This window comes from Drosophila navojoa, chromosome 3 (assembly GCF_054131105.1).
Source record: "Drosophila navojoa isolate 15081-1374.11 chromosome 3, UAZ_NAV_1.0, whole genome shotgun sequence".
Taxonomy (NCBI): domain Eukaryota; kingdom Metazoa; phylum Arthropoda; class Insecta; order Diptera; family Drosophilidae; genus Drosophila; species Drosophila navojoa.
This window is the reverse complement of record NC_142891.1, coordinates 19413712-19428610: the sequence shown is the minus strand read 5'-3', so window position 1 is coordinate 19428610 and position 14899 is coordinate 19413712. Positions and strand designations below refer to the sequence as shown.

Here is a 14899-nt window from a genome sequence, read left to right as displayed (position 1 = left end):
CTGCCAACTCGGCCCAACCCCGGGCAGAGTCCGGGCCCAACCAGAGTCCAGCCTCCCCTGGCATATGCAAATGAGTATCCTGCGGGGTTTGAGTGTGTGCATTCGTTTGGGTGTGTGTGTGTGTGAGTGTGTGTGTGAGAGTGTGCTACTTTTGGCTACATGCGCTTTCATAGCTCGATTGCTGATTTATTTATTCACACACAATGCCCCCCTTGAAAAATGTTTTGGCTCAAATAAAATTATAATAAATTTATGCTCTAGTCGAATGTCATTTTTGATTTGATTTTGGCTTTTGTGTTCAATAATGCCACAGAAACACCAAACAAAAATCGAAAACCTATCAAATTATTTGGCACGAAAATCAGCTTCTCCCTCACTCGCGTTTGCGTCAAATTTTGAATTTGATCAAATTTGAAACTTTAAGAGCATTTTAGCCGGCTCCGTAAATGGAAACCGTAAACTAATTTATATCCACTAAAACAGACAGCATAAATATGCAGCTTATCACATCTTTAGACAGGTCCATATATAGAGGCAGCTAAACTACGTTTAAAGACAGAAGCTAAACAAATGTCTATCAATGCATATAATATATGAATATTTTTCCATTTTTAAAAACTTTTGATATAGTAATAATTCATCAGTTTTGTTATAAATCTGCCAAAAATTATTATTCCTATGATATATCAATAACTATTTCTATTATATAAAATTGATTGAATTTCTAGATTCACGAATGACAGCTGAGTTTGCCTTTAAGTAAGTCCATTGCAATCTGCTCTCACTTTACTCCACTCTCGTGCTCATTCTCATTCTCGTCTGTGACTTGATTCAATGATAACAAATTTTGGCAGCTAAGCTTGTCAGCTCTGGAAAATAAGCTCAATAAATGTGAGATAAACACACAAATCTTGTATCGGATGCTGCCTGGCAGCTGTAGCATTACACCACATCTAGCACATTCGCTCAGCTGTGACTTTCATCATCTTTAACTGCGGTTCGTGCCAGGCCAAAGAAGTTGTCGAGTTTATCAACTGTGTGTGTGTGTGTGTGTGTGTGTGTGACAAATGCAACTGTAACTGCAATTGAAGCTACTGTGCACTTGTGCATGACCGACTTACGCGCTGGGACAAGCCAAAAGAAAAAAAGACTAGAAAAAGTATCAATTGGGTTGCCAAATAACTTTCAGCGTAACTTTTAAGCTTTTCAATTGCGCTGGGCATGATTAAATTCTGATGCATGCACTCTCGAATCGCGCTTATTGTGAGCAGATCTGGCCAAAACCACAATAAGTCAGCTGCAGTTGCACTGAAATGGCTAAAAAGGAACAAGTCCTTCGCCCAGCATCCAACGGAAGGACACGCAACCACTTCGCTAATGCCACTCGCCCGCACACAGCATTTGTTGTGGTCTCGCCATGTGTGTGTGAGTGTGCGGGTTGGGGTTTGTGCTTTGGTTTTGGGTGGTTGAGTGGCTGCTTGGCTGGCAGTTGGTTCCGGTCCTACGTGTTCCATATTTCATTCTAATTTATTCAGTTGTGCATACATATTTTCGTTACGGGTTGCCTCAGCGCATCCATGCATTTCCTTCTGGCTGGCTCGGTTCGTTTGGCTCAAACTATCGCTTGACTGCAGCAGCAACGGCAGCCGTAGCAGCAGCAGCAGTAGCCGCAGCAGGTGCCGACGGCACCACTATCACACCGCCGCACCACCACGCTGCCATTCGGCACCGCTCTGCTTGGCTCTGCTCTGCTCAGTGGCTTGCATATGATTTACTCTTTAAAGTTCACCACCGCCCCGTCTCAACAGCCCGTAATTGTGGCTCAATTACATGGAAAAGTTGCCAAATTGAATTTTTAAATTTCCACATGTCTGCGAGCGAGTCTTGAAAATAATTTATGAGCATGCAGAAAAGGCCCAGACACTAGCTCCGACCCAGCTGGACCAGCTGTAGAGACGGCCCGAAACATTTCTTGATGCTTCAAAAGCCAATTTCTCTATAAAGAGTAAATGTGGGCGTGTGGGTGCATGTGTGTGTGTGTGTGTGTGTGTTTGAATACATACATACATACATAGAGTATGCTTTCTTTTTGAGCAAAATGATTCCATTGTGGCGCAAGCATTTTGAGTGCACAGCGTATGTCATATGCTGACTCTTAAAGCTTTTTCAAGAAATTAGAGGAAAGCCTTTGAAGTCCTTCGGTATAAATGGAAATTAATATTTTGATTTAGTATTGATTTACAATTACATTACTTAACGGAAATTCAATCAAAATTCGGGGAAAATGTGTGAATTTAAAATACAATATTCTGAGAAACGAAACGAAATTCACTTGAAGACCAAAATGTAAATTGTCGCATATATGAAAAATATTGACTTTGCTAGTCGAAATATGTATACCCAAAAAGAAAACCTAGAATAAGACTCGGATTTTATATAAATATATTAAGACCTTAACTTATTCATGTATATTTTCTGTAGCTTAAATTTAAAAAGTATTTTTTTATACAATTATTACATATTAAATTCGAAGAAAGAAAGAAAAGCTCTGATTAGCTAAATATATCAAATCTTTTCAGTGAGAAACTTCACACTTTTCCTTAGCTCTTAGCTGGATATGGCTAGAAGTTTTAGCCAATTCAGAGCTGCAGCAGCAGCGATTACGACAGCTGCATGCGAAAAGTTGTAGCATATCAGATGGCGAGGAATTTGTTATTTAAATGAAATTAGTTGAATTGTGGGGCACTGAAATTGGTTCGTCACGTATTCACTTGGCCACATCCGCAGCAGCAGCAGCAGCAGCAGCAGAGGCAGCGACAGCGACAGCAATGCCAGCTGCAGCTGCAGTTAAAGTTTTTTGCAATTCACACATGGAATGCAGGGCCAGCCCGGAACACGCCCACGTCCTCAACTAAGTTATGAGCGCATAGTTTTTGGCAATAATATTTACATTGCCGCAACACTATGCGGGGCAACGTGCCGCCCGTGCAGCATAAGCAGCAGAAGAAAGCGTTGCATATACATATATTTATAACGAGATTGTATGTGTGTGTTAGAGAGAGAGAGAGAGAGAAAGAAGTACTTACATTGTGCTCGTCCGCACTAAAATCGGTTGACCGAAAAATGCCGGAACATTCTCGTCCATTAGCGAATGTGTTTTGATGAAATTTAATGTGGGATCCGGAAGCGTTCGTGAATCATTGTGACAGGCGCCAGGACGCGGTTCGGGCACCTACAAAAAAAAAGAAGTCCATGACGAGGACAGAGAAAGAGAGTGAAGAGAAAGAGAGATTTAATATAAATTATTAGTATCCTTCAGTATATGACTGCAATGTGGTTATGGTTATGGTTATGCTCGGTCAGTTATAGCTGCTCCTTGGCCTGCTGCCTCCTGCCTGCTGCCCGCTCTATCTGCTCCTCATTTCTGGCCACAGAAGGGAGCGTATAAATTGCATTTGCGGCGCTCGCGTTGCTCGTAACAAATACCCGTACACAACGTTCCGGAAATTGCTCAGTACGGCCAAGTGCAGACGGACAAAGCAGCGCCGGAAAGTGTCCTTTGTGCGAGTGTGTCTGACTGGGTGTGTATGAGTGTGTGTGTGTGTGCTCACTGTCTGTGAGCTTTCTGTTTTGGCAATGATTTGGTTTATGAATCGCCAGCGGAAAATGCCCGCTCCCATGGTGACTTCGCTGATTCGTGTGTGTCGTGTGGAAATTATTAAGCATCAGGCATTCAGGCAACTCCTTTTATAGCCATACAGGATGTATTGGTCATATGGTTGACAGTACAGCACAACAAGTCAAAGCTGCTGCCTGATGTGAAATGTTATGTGACTCTTGTGGGTAGACTGATTACAATGTTGGCTTATTGCCTGCTCGTGCACAATACCATAACAATGATATCAGTTCGTAATTCACAGAAGAGACACCTGCCTTTTACATAATTCATTTAAAATTATTTATATATATTTCTTTTATAACAGAAGCAGATCTATATCTAAATATGACTCAACTTTCTTAACTGAATTAATGAAATTCTTTTGCAGCTCAACATTTTTGCTGGTTTTACGCATAATTAGGGTTTTTCTATCATAATTCTGGTAAGGAGTTGAATTGCACTTTATCCTTTCCGTTTGTTATAGCTTCTGTGCATAACTGAAGCTCTCCAGCGAGGCAGGAGGGCAGCGGCTGCTGTGTTATATTAAAAGTTTTACGCATTTCAGAGTACGGCCATTGTTTCGAATTTCAAACATCTTCAATTTCTAATTTGGCTCTCCATGAACCGCAAATTCCGTTGGCCAAAAACCAAAATGCCAGCCGTTAGCAGCATATGCAGTCAGAGCTGGCTGCCATTTCGGCAAATACATTCGTAATTCAAATGCAAATTTTTGGCAAAAGAAAAGTACATTTTCTATTATTTGTATTTTTTATTTTTTGCTGCTTTCTTGTGGTCATAAATTGTGAAGCAGCTGCGCTTAACTGCTTTTCCGCTTGCGATGTGAAAGTGAGCATTAACCGAACCACACCCAATATTATATATGCAGACGTATTTGTATGTATGAGTGTAGTATATATTGATAGATGAAATAGTGGTACGCACCTTGGCATTATTTACTGGCAGCCAGTTGGAGTTGATGCCGCTCTGCTCCTTGAACTGTCCCTCGAACGTGTCGGCAATGTCCTGTGGTTAGCAACAGCAGAAGGAAGAGAGTGAAAGGGAGAAATGTACACAAGTTAAGGTCTGGGCCGCAGTTCAGGTAAATCGTAATTGTGCACTCACCTGCAAGGCGAAAGCACAAACCGCTGAGCCGGGAATTGAATTTGTTGGCGTATTAAAAACGCCATAAATCAATTTGGAGCTCATGGAGCCGTACTGTCCCTCGACGAGATTGCTAGCCGATTCTGTGGGCAGCAAAATATATATATATATATATATGTATATATAAAATATTATTTGAATCAAATTCAAAGCTATGCTCAGTCACTTACGTATCTCATTAAAGTAGAACGGATAGTCGCCCGGTATGGAGCAGTTCAGGCGGGACTTGAGGAACGAGGTCCAGCGATTGCGAAAGCGATGCGGGCCGCCCTTATCCCATTTGCAGACGCGTGCGACGCGCGAATAAATCGCCTAAAATGCCAAAAAAGATAAATATTAATAGTGTGCAGGCGAACGAGGAGAACGAGCAGGGGGAGTCGAAATGGGCGGCAAATGCAGCTAATCGGTCCATTGATGTGGTCGCATCCCAATAGAAAACCAACAAACGCGGCCCATAAACAAATAGCCGGTAAAATCCAAAACCGATAACTGTATTTGGCCATTGGACCAAAGCCAAAGCCAAAGCCAGAGCCAGAGCCAGAGCACGAGCCGGAAGTGTGTACGCATAAAGCAAACACAAGCAAAATGGCCGCCCAATATGGCGGCGATAGAGCTATATCCGCTCGCTATCGCTCTCTCTCTCTCTCTCTCCCTCTCTCTCTCTCTCATACTCTCTCACTCTTTCAATCTAACCAATTACATTTGTTGTAGATACGAATTTATTTTGGTCTATTGCCAGCATATTCCGATCGATTCGCGTTACTCACCTTGCCACAGTTGATGAATTCCACAGCCGTTTCCCGGAAGAAGAAGTAGACAAAATCCCCCTGGGTAAATGAGCTCACAAAATTTGGCGCTGCAAATTGAGAAAAATATATGAAATTATAGAATAAAACTCAGAAATGAACGAATATGCGTTAAAAAGTTAAGTCATAAATTCCATTTATAGTTTTGGCTGTAAACAATTTTTATGGTCACCAGTCTCACAGGATTCTCATAGAATTTATATGAAAGTCGTGCGGACGAATCGAATCCATAACGAATCCATATCGAGTGTCAGTCTTAGACATTAAATTTAATGCGTAGCGCATGAGGCATAAAGTTTTACGCCAGCTCAAATGCATACAGAATTTGACATAGATTTGCAAAATGATAGCAAATATATATATGTACATACATATATATATATAACTCAAGGCTAAGATGTGAATGCCAAGCTAGATTAGAGTTAGTTTATAGTAAAACGAATGTTCTTTGATTTATATGAATGAAATTTCCTTTTGAAAATTGCAGATAATATTCTTTAAAGTCTTTATGCATATTGTACTCTTTCATGGACCGTTTTCCAGTTGGCAAACATAACTTTAAGAGCCGTTGGTCAGTGAGTCACCTGCAACGCGGGGCAGCATAAACTATTCATGATGCGCATAAAGCAAAACGGGCAATGGATGAGCTTGATGTATCTCAAAACAGTAAAGGACAACCAACTGGCAGGCAGTCAAAGCTGTCATGTCTATTCAGTTAATGGAAGTTGACCATATGAAAATCGTAGCGTCGAGCGCCTGAAATATGCAAAAGGCAACAGCACGCAGTGTGACTTCGAATCATTGGCTGCCCGAGCATTGAGAGAGACCACCGTGATGTGAACCAGACACATACACACACACGCACAGTCGGACTTAATTCAATTCAAGTGGCGAGCATTTCGCTAATATAAAGAGAGAGCACACTGCACAATAATAATCATAACAGAGCCGACATTTCAATTACGACGAGTGCCAGTGGGGGGGCGCTTAAAGAGAAGGCGTGCTGCAGATGGGAGCTGGAAATGTTGTAAACAACTTACCATTGAGACTGAGGCTATCGTATTGTTCCGTTTGGAGAGGCTCACGATAGATAATCGGATCACTGCCGCTGAAATCTGCCACAGTGCCAGAGTATAATTCGTTGTCTGGAAAAAGCAGAAGGAGAGAAATTGTATTATTATTGTGTGAAATAAATAAAATATTTATAAAATGTGAGAGAGCGGCTTATTAAAGTTGATAAGCTGCTGAAACTTATATGCAAACGTAGCCAACTCGTGTCTAATTGAACTTATTTGACATATTAATTCACCTCTTCAATCAAGCTCTTAAGTCAATTAAAAATCAGTTACGGTAAATGTTTAGCTCATCAAATTTCGGCTCATTCCGCGCACTTTTATAGCCGCGCATAAATCGCGCCTGGAAATTTGTTGTGCATAATCCAAAGTATCGTTATTATCTGCTTGTAAAAATTTTAGGCGCATTATACAAGAAAAATGCGACCAAAAATGGCGCTAATAAATGTCAATTACACGTCGCATTTTATTAAGTGTAAATGATATTTTTTATGTGCAAATTTTAGCTCACATTTGCAATGCAATAAACTTTTATTTTGCGTGTCGCATGGACGGAGGACCAGGACAGGCGTAGGAAGGCGTGGCAAACTGTTAGCTTGGGCCAATTTGCGTAACTAAAATATGCAAAAGACTTAAGACTTGAGAGAGAGCCAGAGACACAAATTACGTATTACTAAGAAATTGGTTTAGGTCGACGGGCGAGGCCAGTGCCAAGTCGAGTCGAGTCGAGTCAAGCGAATGAAAATAATAAAATTTTAATCAATTGTTGCTTTATTCTCTGCGGCACTTGCGCTCATTACACATACGCAACGCTGTGTACATGCGGACCAAAATGAAAATGCGAATTCGCGAGGAAAATTTAATTAAGTTAAACGAGAAAACACAACACACAATACAACAGAAGCGGCAGCAAAACTTTTGACATGTCTTCGGCGACATTGAATTGCCCTGCGGCCAGAAGGGAGCAGTGAAGTGTCCCTCTCTCTGCCTCAGCGCAAGATAAATGAGTTTTTTCTGCCTCAACTTTTTACTTGCGGAATTGCCCGACTGCCTGTGCCTGTGCCTGAGCCTGAGCCTGCCTGCTGGCTTTGGCATTGTCAAACTTCAATTCCAAGAGCAAAAGAAATATGAAAAAACACAACAATAACAACAACAACAAAAACGAAAAGAAAAAGAAAAAGAAAGAAATACACAGAGCAGCAATAGCAACAGCAGCAGTAACAACATTAACAACAACAACTACAGCAACAACAACAACAAGTGGATCGGGCAACCGGAAATGCCCAGCAAGCTGGCTACGTTGCCCGTTTATTGTCTGGCCGGAAATGGTTTTGCCTTCGGCCCAATACAGCAGCCGCACCCCCAGCACTGCGAGTGTCCAATGGAGCTCATTGCCAGCCGACGGCTCAATGACAGAATCGATTGCTATGTTGGCTTTGTGCGCTGTGCCCGCAGGCGCTTTGGCCAAAAGTTCGAGAGCAACAGCGGCGAGTCGAGCAAGCCAAACGCCACATTATCGTTGCATCTACAAGTAGCACAGGGCCAGCGAAAGGAGACGGCGAAGGAGGGCGGCGGCAGAGCGTGCTCGGCTGGACGTTGAAACAAATCTTCCAACAGTCTGTTGAAATTTTTGCATAATGTTTGGGTTTGTCAGGCATCTGACAAGGCAACCGCTAGACGTTTTGCCTTATTCCAAAAAAGCTAAAGTTATTTTGATCTCTTTAATTACCCACACAAATATATATAAACAGAGAGTAATATTCAGCAACAGCCGAAGGAAAATAATGAAACTTTGACAATAAATTATCTTTTTAATTTATCAAATCTATTGTAAACGATACCAACATTCGAAACTAAGAACACATTTCCTCAATTTAAATAGAAATTCTTGACGTGGCAGGGCTAAGGCAAACACAAGTTGGCTATTTACGCCACGGTCGGTCAACATCCTCGATAGTATAGTGGTTAGTATCCCCGCCTGTCACGCGGGAGACCGGGGTTCAATTCCCCGTCGGGGAGGAAAGTGCAAATTTTTTTTTATAATTAAAGAAATATATACATATTTGAATTGACTGAGTTTAGTTTATATTCATAATAATTTAAATAGATAACTCTATTTTCTATACTTTTAAATTTATATTTTATATATATTGTAATTTTAACTGATAGAATTAATATAAATAAAATAACAAAAAAAAGCGATTCATTCGCCTCTCCCCGACTGGGAATTGAACCCCGGTCTCCCGCGTGACAGGCGGGGATACTAACCACTATACTATCGAGGACGCTGTGAGTTGTTGTCTGAATCTATCTAACATTCTGAAAACACGTTTTAATTGCCATAGAACATAATATAATTAAATAATATGCATTTATTAAGAGCTATAAATAAATTTGATAAAGATAGCATCAAATCTAATCTAAGCATATTTTTAGCGCAGTAGCCACAGCTGATAAGTACTTTTTTTTTTTGGTTCAAATGTTCATATACAAATTCTGAATACCCATACATATTCATTAATTTTTCACGTGAAATAAGGCTGCAAATCTGGTGGTATTTGTGTTTGCTGGCTATTATCGGATAATCGAACAATTTTCCAAGCGCCTGAACTCATCAAATATGGCTAAAAGTCCCACCAAATTGACAACATATTGTGATGGGGCCTAAGCCAGCGGCTCAGCGTATGGGGTTAGCTGGCAGTTTGGACACACAAATGCCGCAAACTGTCCAACAATTTATGCAAAACTGTGAAAATTGCATAATTATAAAAAAAAGCTTACATGAATTTGATGCATGCATTATAATTTCATGTTAATTCGTGTACACACGCAGCCAGGCGAGCGAGCGGACGGGATTTGTGGACTTTTGTGGATTATGGAGGGTGTGAAATCTGTGCGGTAAATCGATAAAATTTACAATGCCACAGCGGCTCACGCACGCAAACAGACACGTGTACACACGCCACATGGGCGCCGGGAGGGGCTGCCTTTGGGGGGCAGCTCTCAAAAGTGAATATAAAATTTGAATTACGTGACAAGAGCGCAACAGAATGAAAATGTCGAAAGCAAACTAAAAAGAAACGCAACACCAAAATCCAAATGCGAGTCGACAGCAGCAGCAGTTAGCAGCAGCAGCAGCAGCAGCAGCAGCAGCAGGAGCAGCAGAAAGCAGAACGGGCATACATTAAAAATGTCGTCTGGTACAAATTAATTTTGCCACTCGCCGGTCGCCTCGCCCCGCTGGCGCCCCCAGGCGCCCATAACATGCCCGGAGCCGCCCCTTAACGGGCGGCTGTTTAAATTAAGAGGCTGTAAAAGTCACGCGGTGAGTGAAAAGTAAAAGCGTTCGTTCGTTCGCTCTTCATAGAATCTGCTGGCAGCGAGTTTCCCATTCGTGGTGGTGATAAATAACGAATGCTAATTTTCTATCATGAGCGCGCCAGGGGACGGGGAAGGGGCGCAGAGCGGCAGGCAACTGGAGTGCACTGGCTGCGGGCGCCAGCATGGGCCAGGTGAAGCTAACGGCCAATAAAAACATTTGCTAAATATGCGCACAGGGGAAGCGAGAATGGGCGTGAAGCCGGAAATGGGCGTGTCAGCTTTGTCGGCAAGTAACCGCTTTAAGCTACAACCAGAACTTAAAGTTTTGTCATTAAACTTTTTTCCTAGGAAATTGCTAGAAAATGCAAATTTCCCAAATTGAAATACGAAACGAGGCATAATAATGCTCCCAAAAAAAAAGGTAAAAAAATCCAATTCTCACGGCTGAGTTGCTTAAAATGAGGTCTATGAATGAACTTAAAGATTTCCATCAAATTCCTTCTCTGCTATGATAAATTAGCCAAGCATTATAGACAGAACAACAAATCTGAGCAGTCAATTGTGCTCCTAAGCACAGTCCATTTACAGGAGATTTAGCTTTTTGTTAAATAAGAATTTAGAATACATACTAGGGCGTTTGAGATGAGGTTTGGCGGGTATTTCATACCATGAAATTTGCATACATATAAGATTACCCAGCCAAGCATGATGCTTGAGTAATCACAGCCTTTGGCAGCCCGCCCATATAAACGGGCTGTGCCACAGGGCGTTGAGGTCAAAGGGCAAATGTAAAATTTATGAATCGCTGGTAATTAACAATGGAAATGCAATTTACATCGCGACCAGAGTTGCCATTGTCGCCGTTGTTGGTCGCCATTGCCAGCTAACGAGGCGCTCAATAAACACGGCACCGACCCCCCAAATGCTCCACCCATCACTCCGGCCGTATTCGCCCCCTCCCCCTCTCATCCCCTTGCTGCTGCCTGTCACAACATCGACAGAACACGAAAAGTTTTCAACGTTCACACTCCTTCACACTCCACACTTTCCCATTCCGCTTGGTTTCGCCGTTTCGTCTTTGGCTATATCGTTTGTTCTCTTTGGGACTCTGCTGGCATCTAATTGGTTTTTTTAGTTCAGCTCATTTTTTATATACCCAGTATTTGCTATCTTTTCTTGCCATATCGAAGAAAGCGGATAATTGGTATATGGCAAATTTGTTTTAGAAAGAACTCTCGAAATTATCTTTTGTGATAGTCGAGTTATATAATCTCAATATAAAAGTCTTACATTTCCGCCTTTCCTTTCAATTCCACTTCACCTCTCTCTCTCTCTCTCTCTCTCTCTCTCTCTCTACAGGGCATCTACTATTCGTGCTCTCTCGTTTCACAACACTCTTTCTTGTCGCCATTGTTTCGTGCAGCGACATTTGCTTTTATTGTTTGCTCATTACCTGGCGACGAGCACAAGGAGCGGACCAAACGCTGTCCGGGACCTGGAGCACGGCCGTGCCTGGGACTCCAACTCGGACTCCGCACTCGTTATTCGTACCCGCAACAACTGTCAGCGTTGCCAGCTTGTCCGCATTGCAGCAATTGCAGCGCTTAACTCATTTTAAATGACAATCTAGCGTGCAGAAATTATGCAGCAAAGGCTGGCATACAAGCGTCCCCATCCCTCTCTCCCCCTCTCTCTCTCTCTTTCTCTCTTCCTACTTCAAACAGCCGCCTCTCTGGGCGCTTCTCATAAAGTTACTTTTGCGCTTTGTGAGCAGCGTTTTTCTGTGCAAATATTTGACCGACATTGTCTGGGCCTGGGCTCGCTGCCGCACAGTCTCTGGCTGGCAGGTTCGATAAACTCTTTAAGTGATTTAATCGATTTTCATAATAACAACGATAGCTACAAGGACAACAATAACAACAGCGGAACTGACTCTTTAAGCGAGACGAGTAGATGGCGCAACGAAGTTCATCGCGTTGACTGCGGTAATTTGCATATTTTTGCATGTTTTACTATGCAGTAGACACACAGACACGCTCACACACACAGAGACACACACGCTAATACATAAATTACACTCATTTTCAATGACAGTCAAGCGAGTGTTTAAGCACGCGTAACTTTATTACATGCCACATGCCGCGGCGGCCGCTCGACGTCGAACGGAACCAAAAACCTTTGCCCGAACCGAGAACCAGAACCACCAGAGGTTTACCCAGGATATGGCTGGGCTTGTTTGGCGTTTGTAGCGCAGTCGCGTTTTAAATATTTTATGTAAACATATTTTTTGGACAGGTCTCGGCCTCGGTTTGGGCTGCCTTTTTTTGGGGCGGCTTTATGCCACTTTAATTACGAGCGCCGTGCGTGTCGAGTGTTAGGCCGTTAGTTAAATAGCTCGTTTAGGAATAATTATGTGCACATATACGACTCTGGTCTGGTCTGGTCTGGTCTGGTCTGTTGGCACTAGTGCAATACCCTTTACAATGCCCACTTTAAATTGGCCTCCCCAACTCAGTCCGTCAGCGAGCTCAATGTACTGCAAATTACTTCATTTCAGTCACAGCCCTGGGGCTGTCGCTGTGAAGTGCTCGAGGGATTTCATTTGACATCTAAATGTATTTACAGTCAAAGGAGTAGACGATATCTTGGGTAGTTTATTTTTACTGATTTGCGTGTGACATACTAAAGAAAATATTGCATAAAGACTTAGATCTAAGTATAGATCTAACCATTGAAGGTAGGCAGACGAAATGCCTTAGAATAAGTCCTGACGGAATGGGAGATGCGATCTATCTATCTCTGTTTCTGTTCCTGCTTTATTTATTCATATGTTTCTTGATTCTTTCTTTATCTTTCTCGTTGTCAGCTGGTGTCAAGCTGTTGATCTACTTTTAGTTATTTAACCTTCCTTCTGGGTTCCTCTCATTCGGTCTCTCTCTGTTTCCCTCACTATTTCTCTCTTTATCTATATTTCATATCTGTCCTACCTTGCTTGTACATCTTCATTTGACTCTATTGAAAATTGAAAGCATTCAACATAATATCCAGAAACATACATATATACAATTAATATTTCTATTTAAGCCAGCATCCACCTTCTGTCACAGCCGACGCCATAATCCGTTTGCACAGAGATTTGTTGTCTTTCCGTAAATATTTCAAGGCAATTTCTATTGCGCTTGAGCACGCACGACTTGCTCTGTTTTGGGTTCGGGTCTGGGTTTGGGCTTGGGTTTCTCCGGCTTAAACCTGTCTAATTAATCTCAAATAAACTCACACATGTGCGTGGGATGTGCCTGTCTGGTTGCGCGCCTATTAATTACGATAATTGTGGCCATGTGGCTGGCCTAGTTTTCGGGAAGGGACCCGCAAGACTTTGAGCTTGCTTTATGAGCTCGATGATGGCTTTAAGAATTTGACAGGCACTGGCACAAGTCCAGGGCCCCATATTTGTGCCATCATATTTTCTTTTTCTGCGCTTGGCTCTAATTACATTTCACTTTAGCGCCGATAAAAATGTGCAGCCAAGTTGGCCAAGCTTGCCCAAAATGGAACAATCAGCAGGAGCAGGAGAAGCAGGAGCAGCAGCTGCCAGAACTGTTGGGGACGAGGTCGAGGCTCGAGTCCAACTTTGGCAACATGTCTTGTGTGCCGCATAATTACCCGACTTCCGTCTGGTCGAGGGGGGAGTGTGGAGGGCAAGCTTGAATATAATACTCCCAGCTTTTATTATGCTGCCTTCATTGGCTTATTGTTCCTTGGGATTTTCTTCTGCTGCCACTGCTGCTGCTGCTTAGTTCTTGGTCGTTTGCTGGGATTTTGCAAATTTTGCAATTAGCTTAATTTGCTTTTTATTGGCGCACCACAATTATCAGCTGTTGGCTTTTTGTGCAAAATCTGTTCCAGTTTTTGCGACACGCCCGCACACACACACACACACGCACCACACCACAGAGACAGAAAGAGAGAGAGAGAGAGAGCAAAAGCTCTGCCCCAGAGACCAAACGGTCTGCAATGCAGCCAGCAGCCTTGTATCCGTCTCAGTGTCTCAGCATATATCTGTGTATCTGCATCTGTGCTGCTCGTGCGCTTTGCTTAGAAATGATCAAATTAAAATTTAATGTCTTGGCTGGCTATTGCGGAGCATAACACAAATGCTTTTGGATTTCCATCTAATGGCCAATGTTATGTAGCTTAAGCAATGAAAATGGATTTTGGCTTTCGGCTTTCGCTCTTTCTACGGCCATTTGGCAACCGGGCCCCATCAATTGCGATGCACTTCTCAAAATTGTTGACTAAAAACCATGTTTATTTTAAAATTTCTTTGAATTGTAATTTGCAACACGTGAAAAGCCACTCAACAACTTTTTCGACCATATAATTAAAGCAGGAAAATTAAAAGTATAAGTAGCCATAAGATAAAAGACCGCAAATCCTGCGCCCATACTCAGACCAGTGCAGGCAAGGCCAGGCCGGGACAGACAAATGATATGGAGTCTCAGGCAGCCCAACAGTCTGCGGTCCCACAAACAAATGACTCCACTTACCCAAAGCAGAGCTTATGCCACTCATTTATTTTGAAATCATTGTGTTTGTTTATCATTAGACGGGGCCCCAATTGCGGGTCTAGACCCAAGAGAACAACCCTGAGCCGGCCCAGTGAAAAGGCAACACTTTTTACCTTCCGCCTGCCATGGGATGCTGTGTGCTCCATGTAGCATCAACTGGTTTATGGCGCACAGTTTGATGCTCATTAAGGTTAAGTCGGAGCGAAACAACCCTTGAAGCGGCCACCACTTGGAGCCAGCTTTGGCACCCACTCGACGTCAAAGAACCACCCGAAAATACCAGGGAAAAACGAAAACGAAAATCAGGCAACG

The 14899-nt window shown here is 42.6% G+C and overlaps 1 protein-coding gene and 2 non-coding genes across 8 annotated transcripts in view; 1 reads left to right on the top strand and 2 right to left on the bottom strand.

Annotated features, from left to right (window-relative positions):
• Positions 1–14899, bottom strand: part of Sema1a (semaphorin 1a) — a 148768-nt gene that overhangs the window by 11010 nt on the left and 122859 nt on the right. For all 6 annotated transcript variants that reach the window (XR_016196477.1, XR_016196478.1, XR_016196479.1 and 3 more), the window contains exons 5-10: positions 6666–6770; positions 5587–5675; positions 4990–5131; positions 4781–4902; positions 4601–4681; positions 3087–3232 (exon numbers count right to left, since the gene is read on the bottom strand). Coding sequence is in view for 3 of the 6 variants with exons in the window: in XM_089257855.1 (XP_089113981.1) it covers positions 3087–3232; positions 4601–4681; positions 4781–4902; positions 4990–5131; positions 5587–5675; positions 6666–6770 (685 nt within the window). In the remaining 3 variants the exon portion in view is untranslated. The remainder of the gene's footprint in view (positions 1–3086; positions 3233–4600; positions 4682–4780; positions 4903–4989; positions 5132–5586; positions 5676–6665; positions 6771–14899) is intronic.
• TRNAD-GUC (transfer RNA aspartic acid (anticodon GUC)) lies at positions 8646–8717 on the top strand. The gene has a single exon. It is a non-coding gene; the product is annotated as a tRNA-Asp (tRNA).
• TRNAD-GUC (transfer RNA aspartic acid (anticodon GUC)) lies at positions 8912–8983 on the bottom strand. The gene has a single exon. It is a non-coding gene; the product is annotated as a tRNA-Asp (tRNA).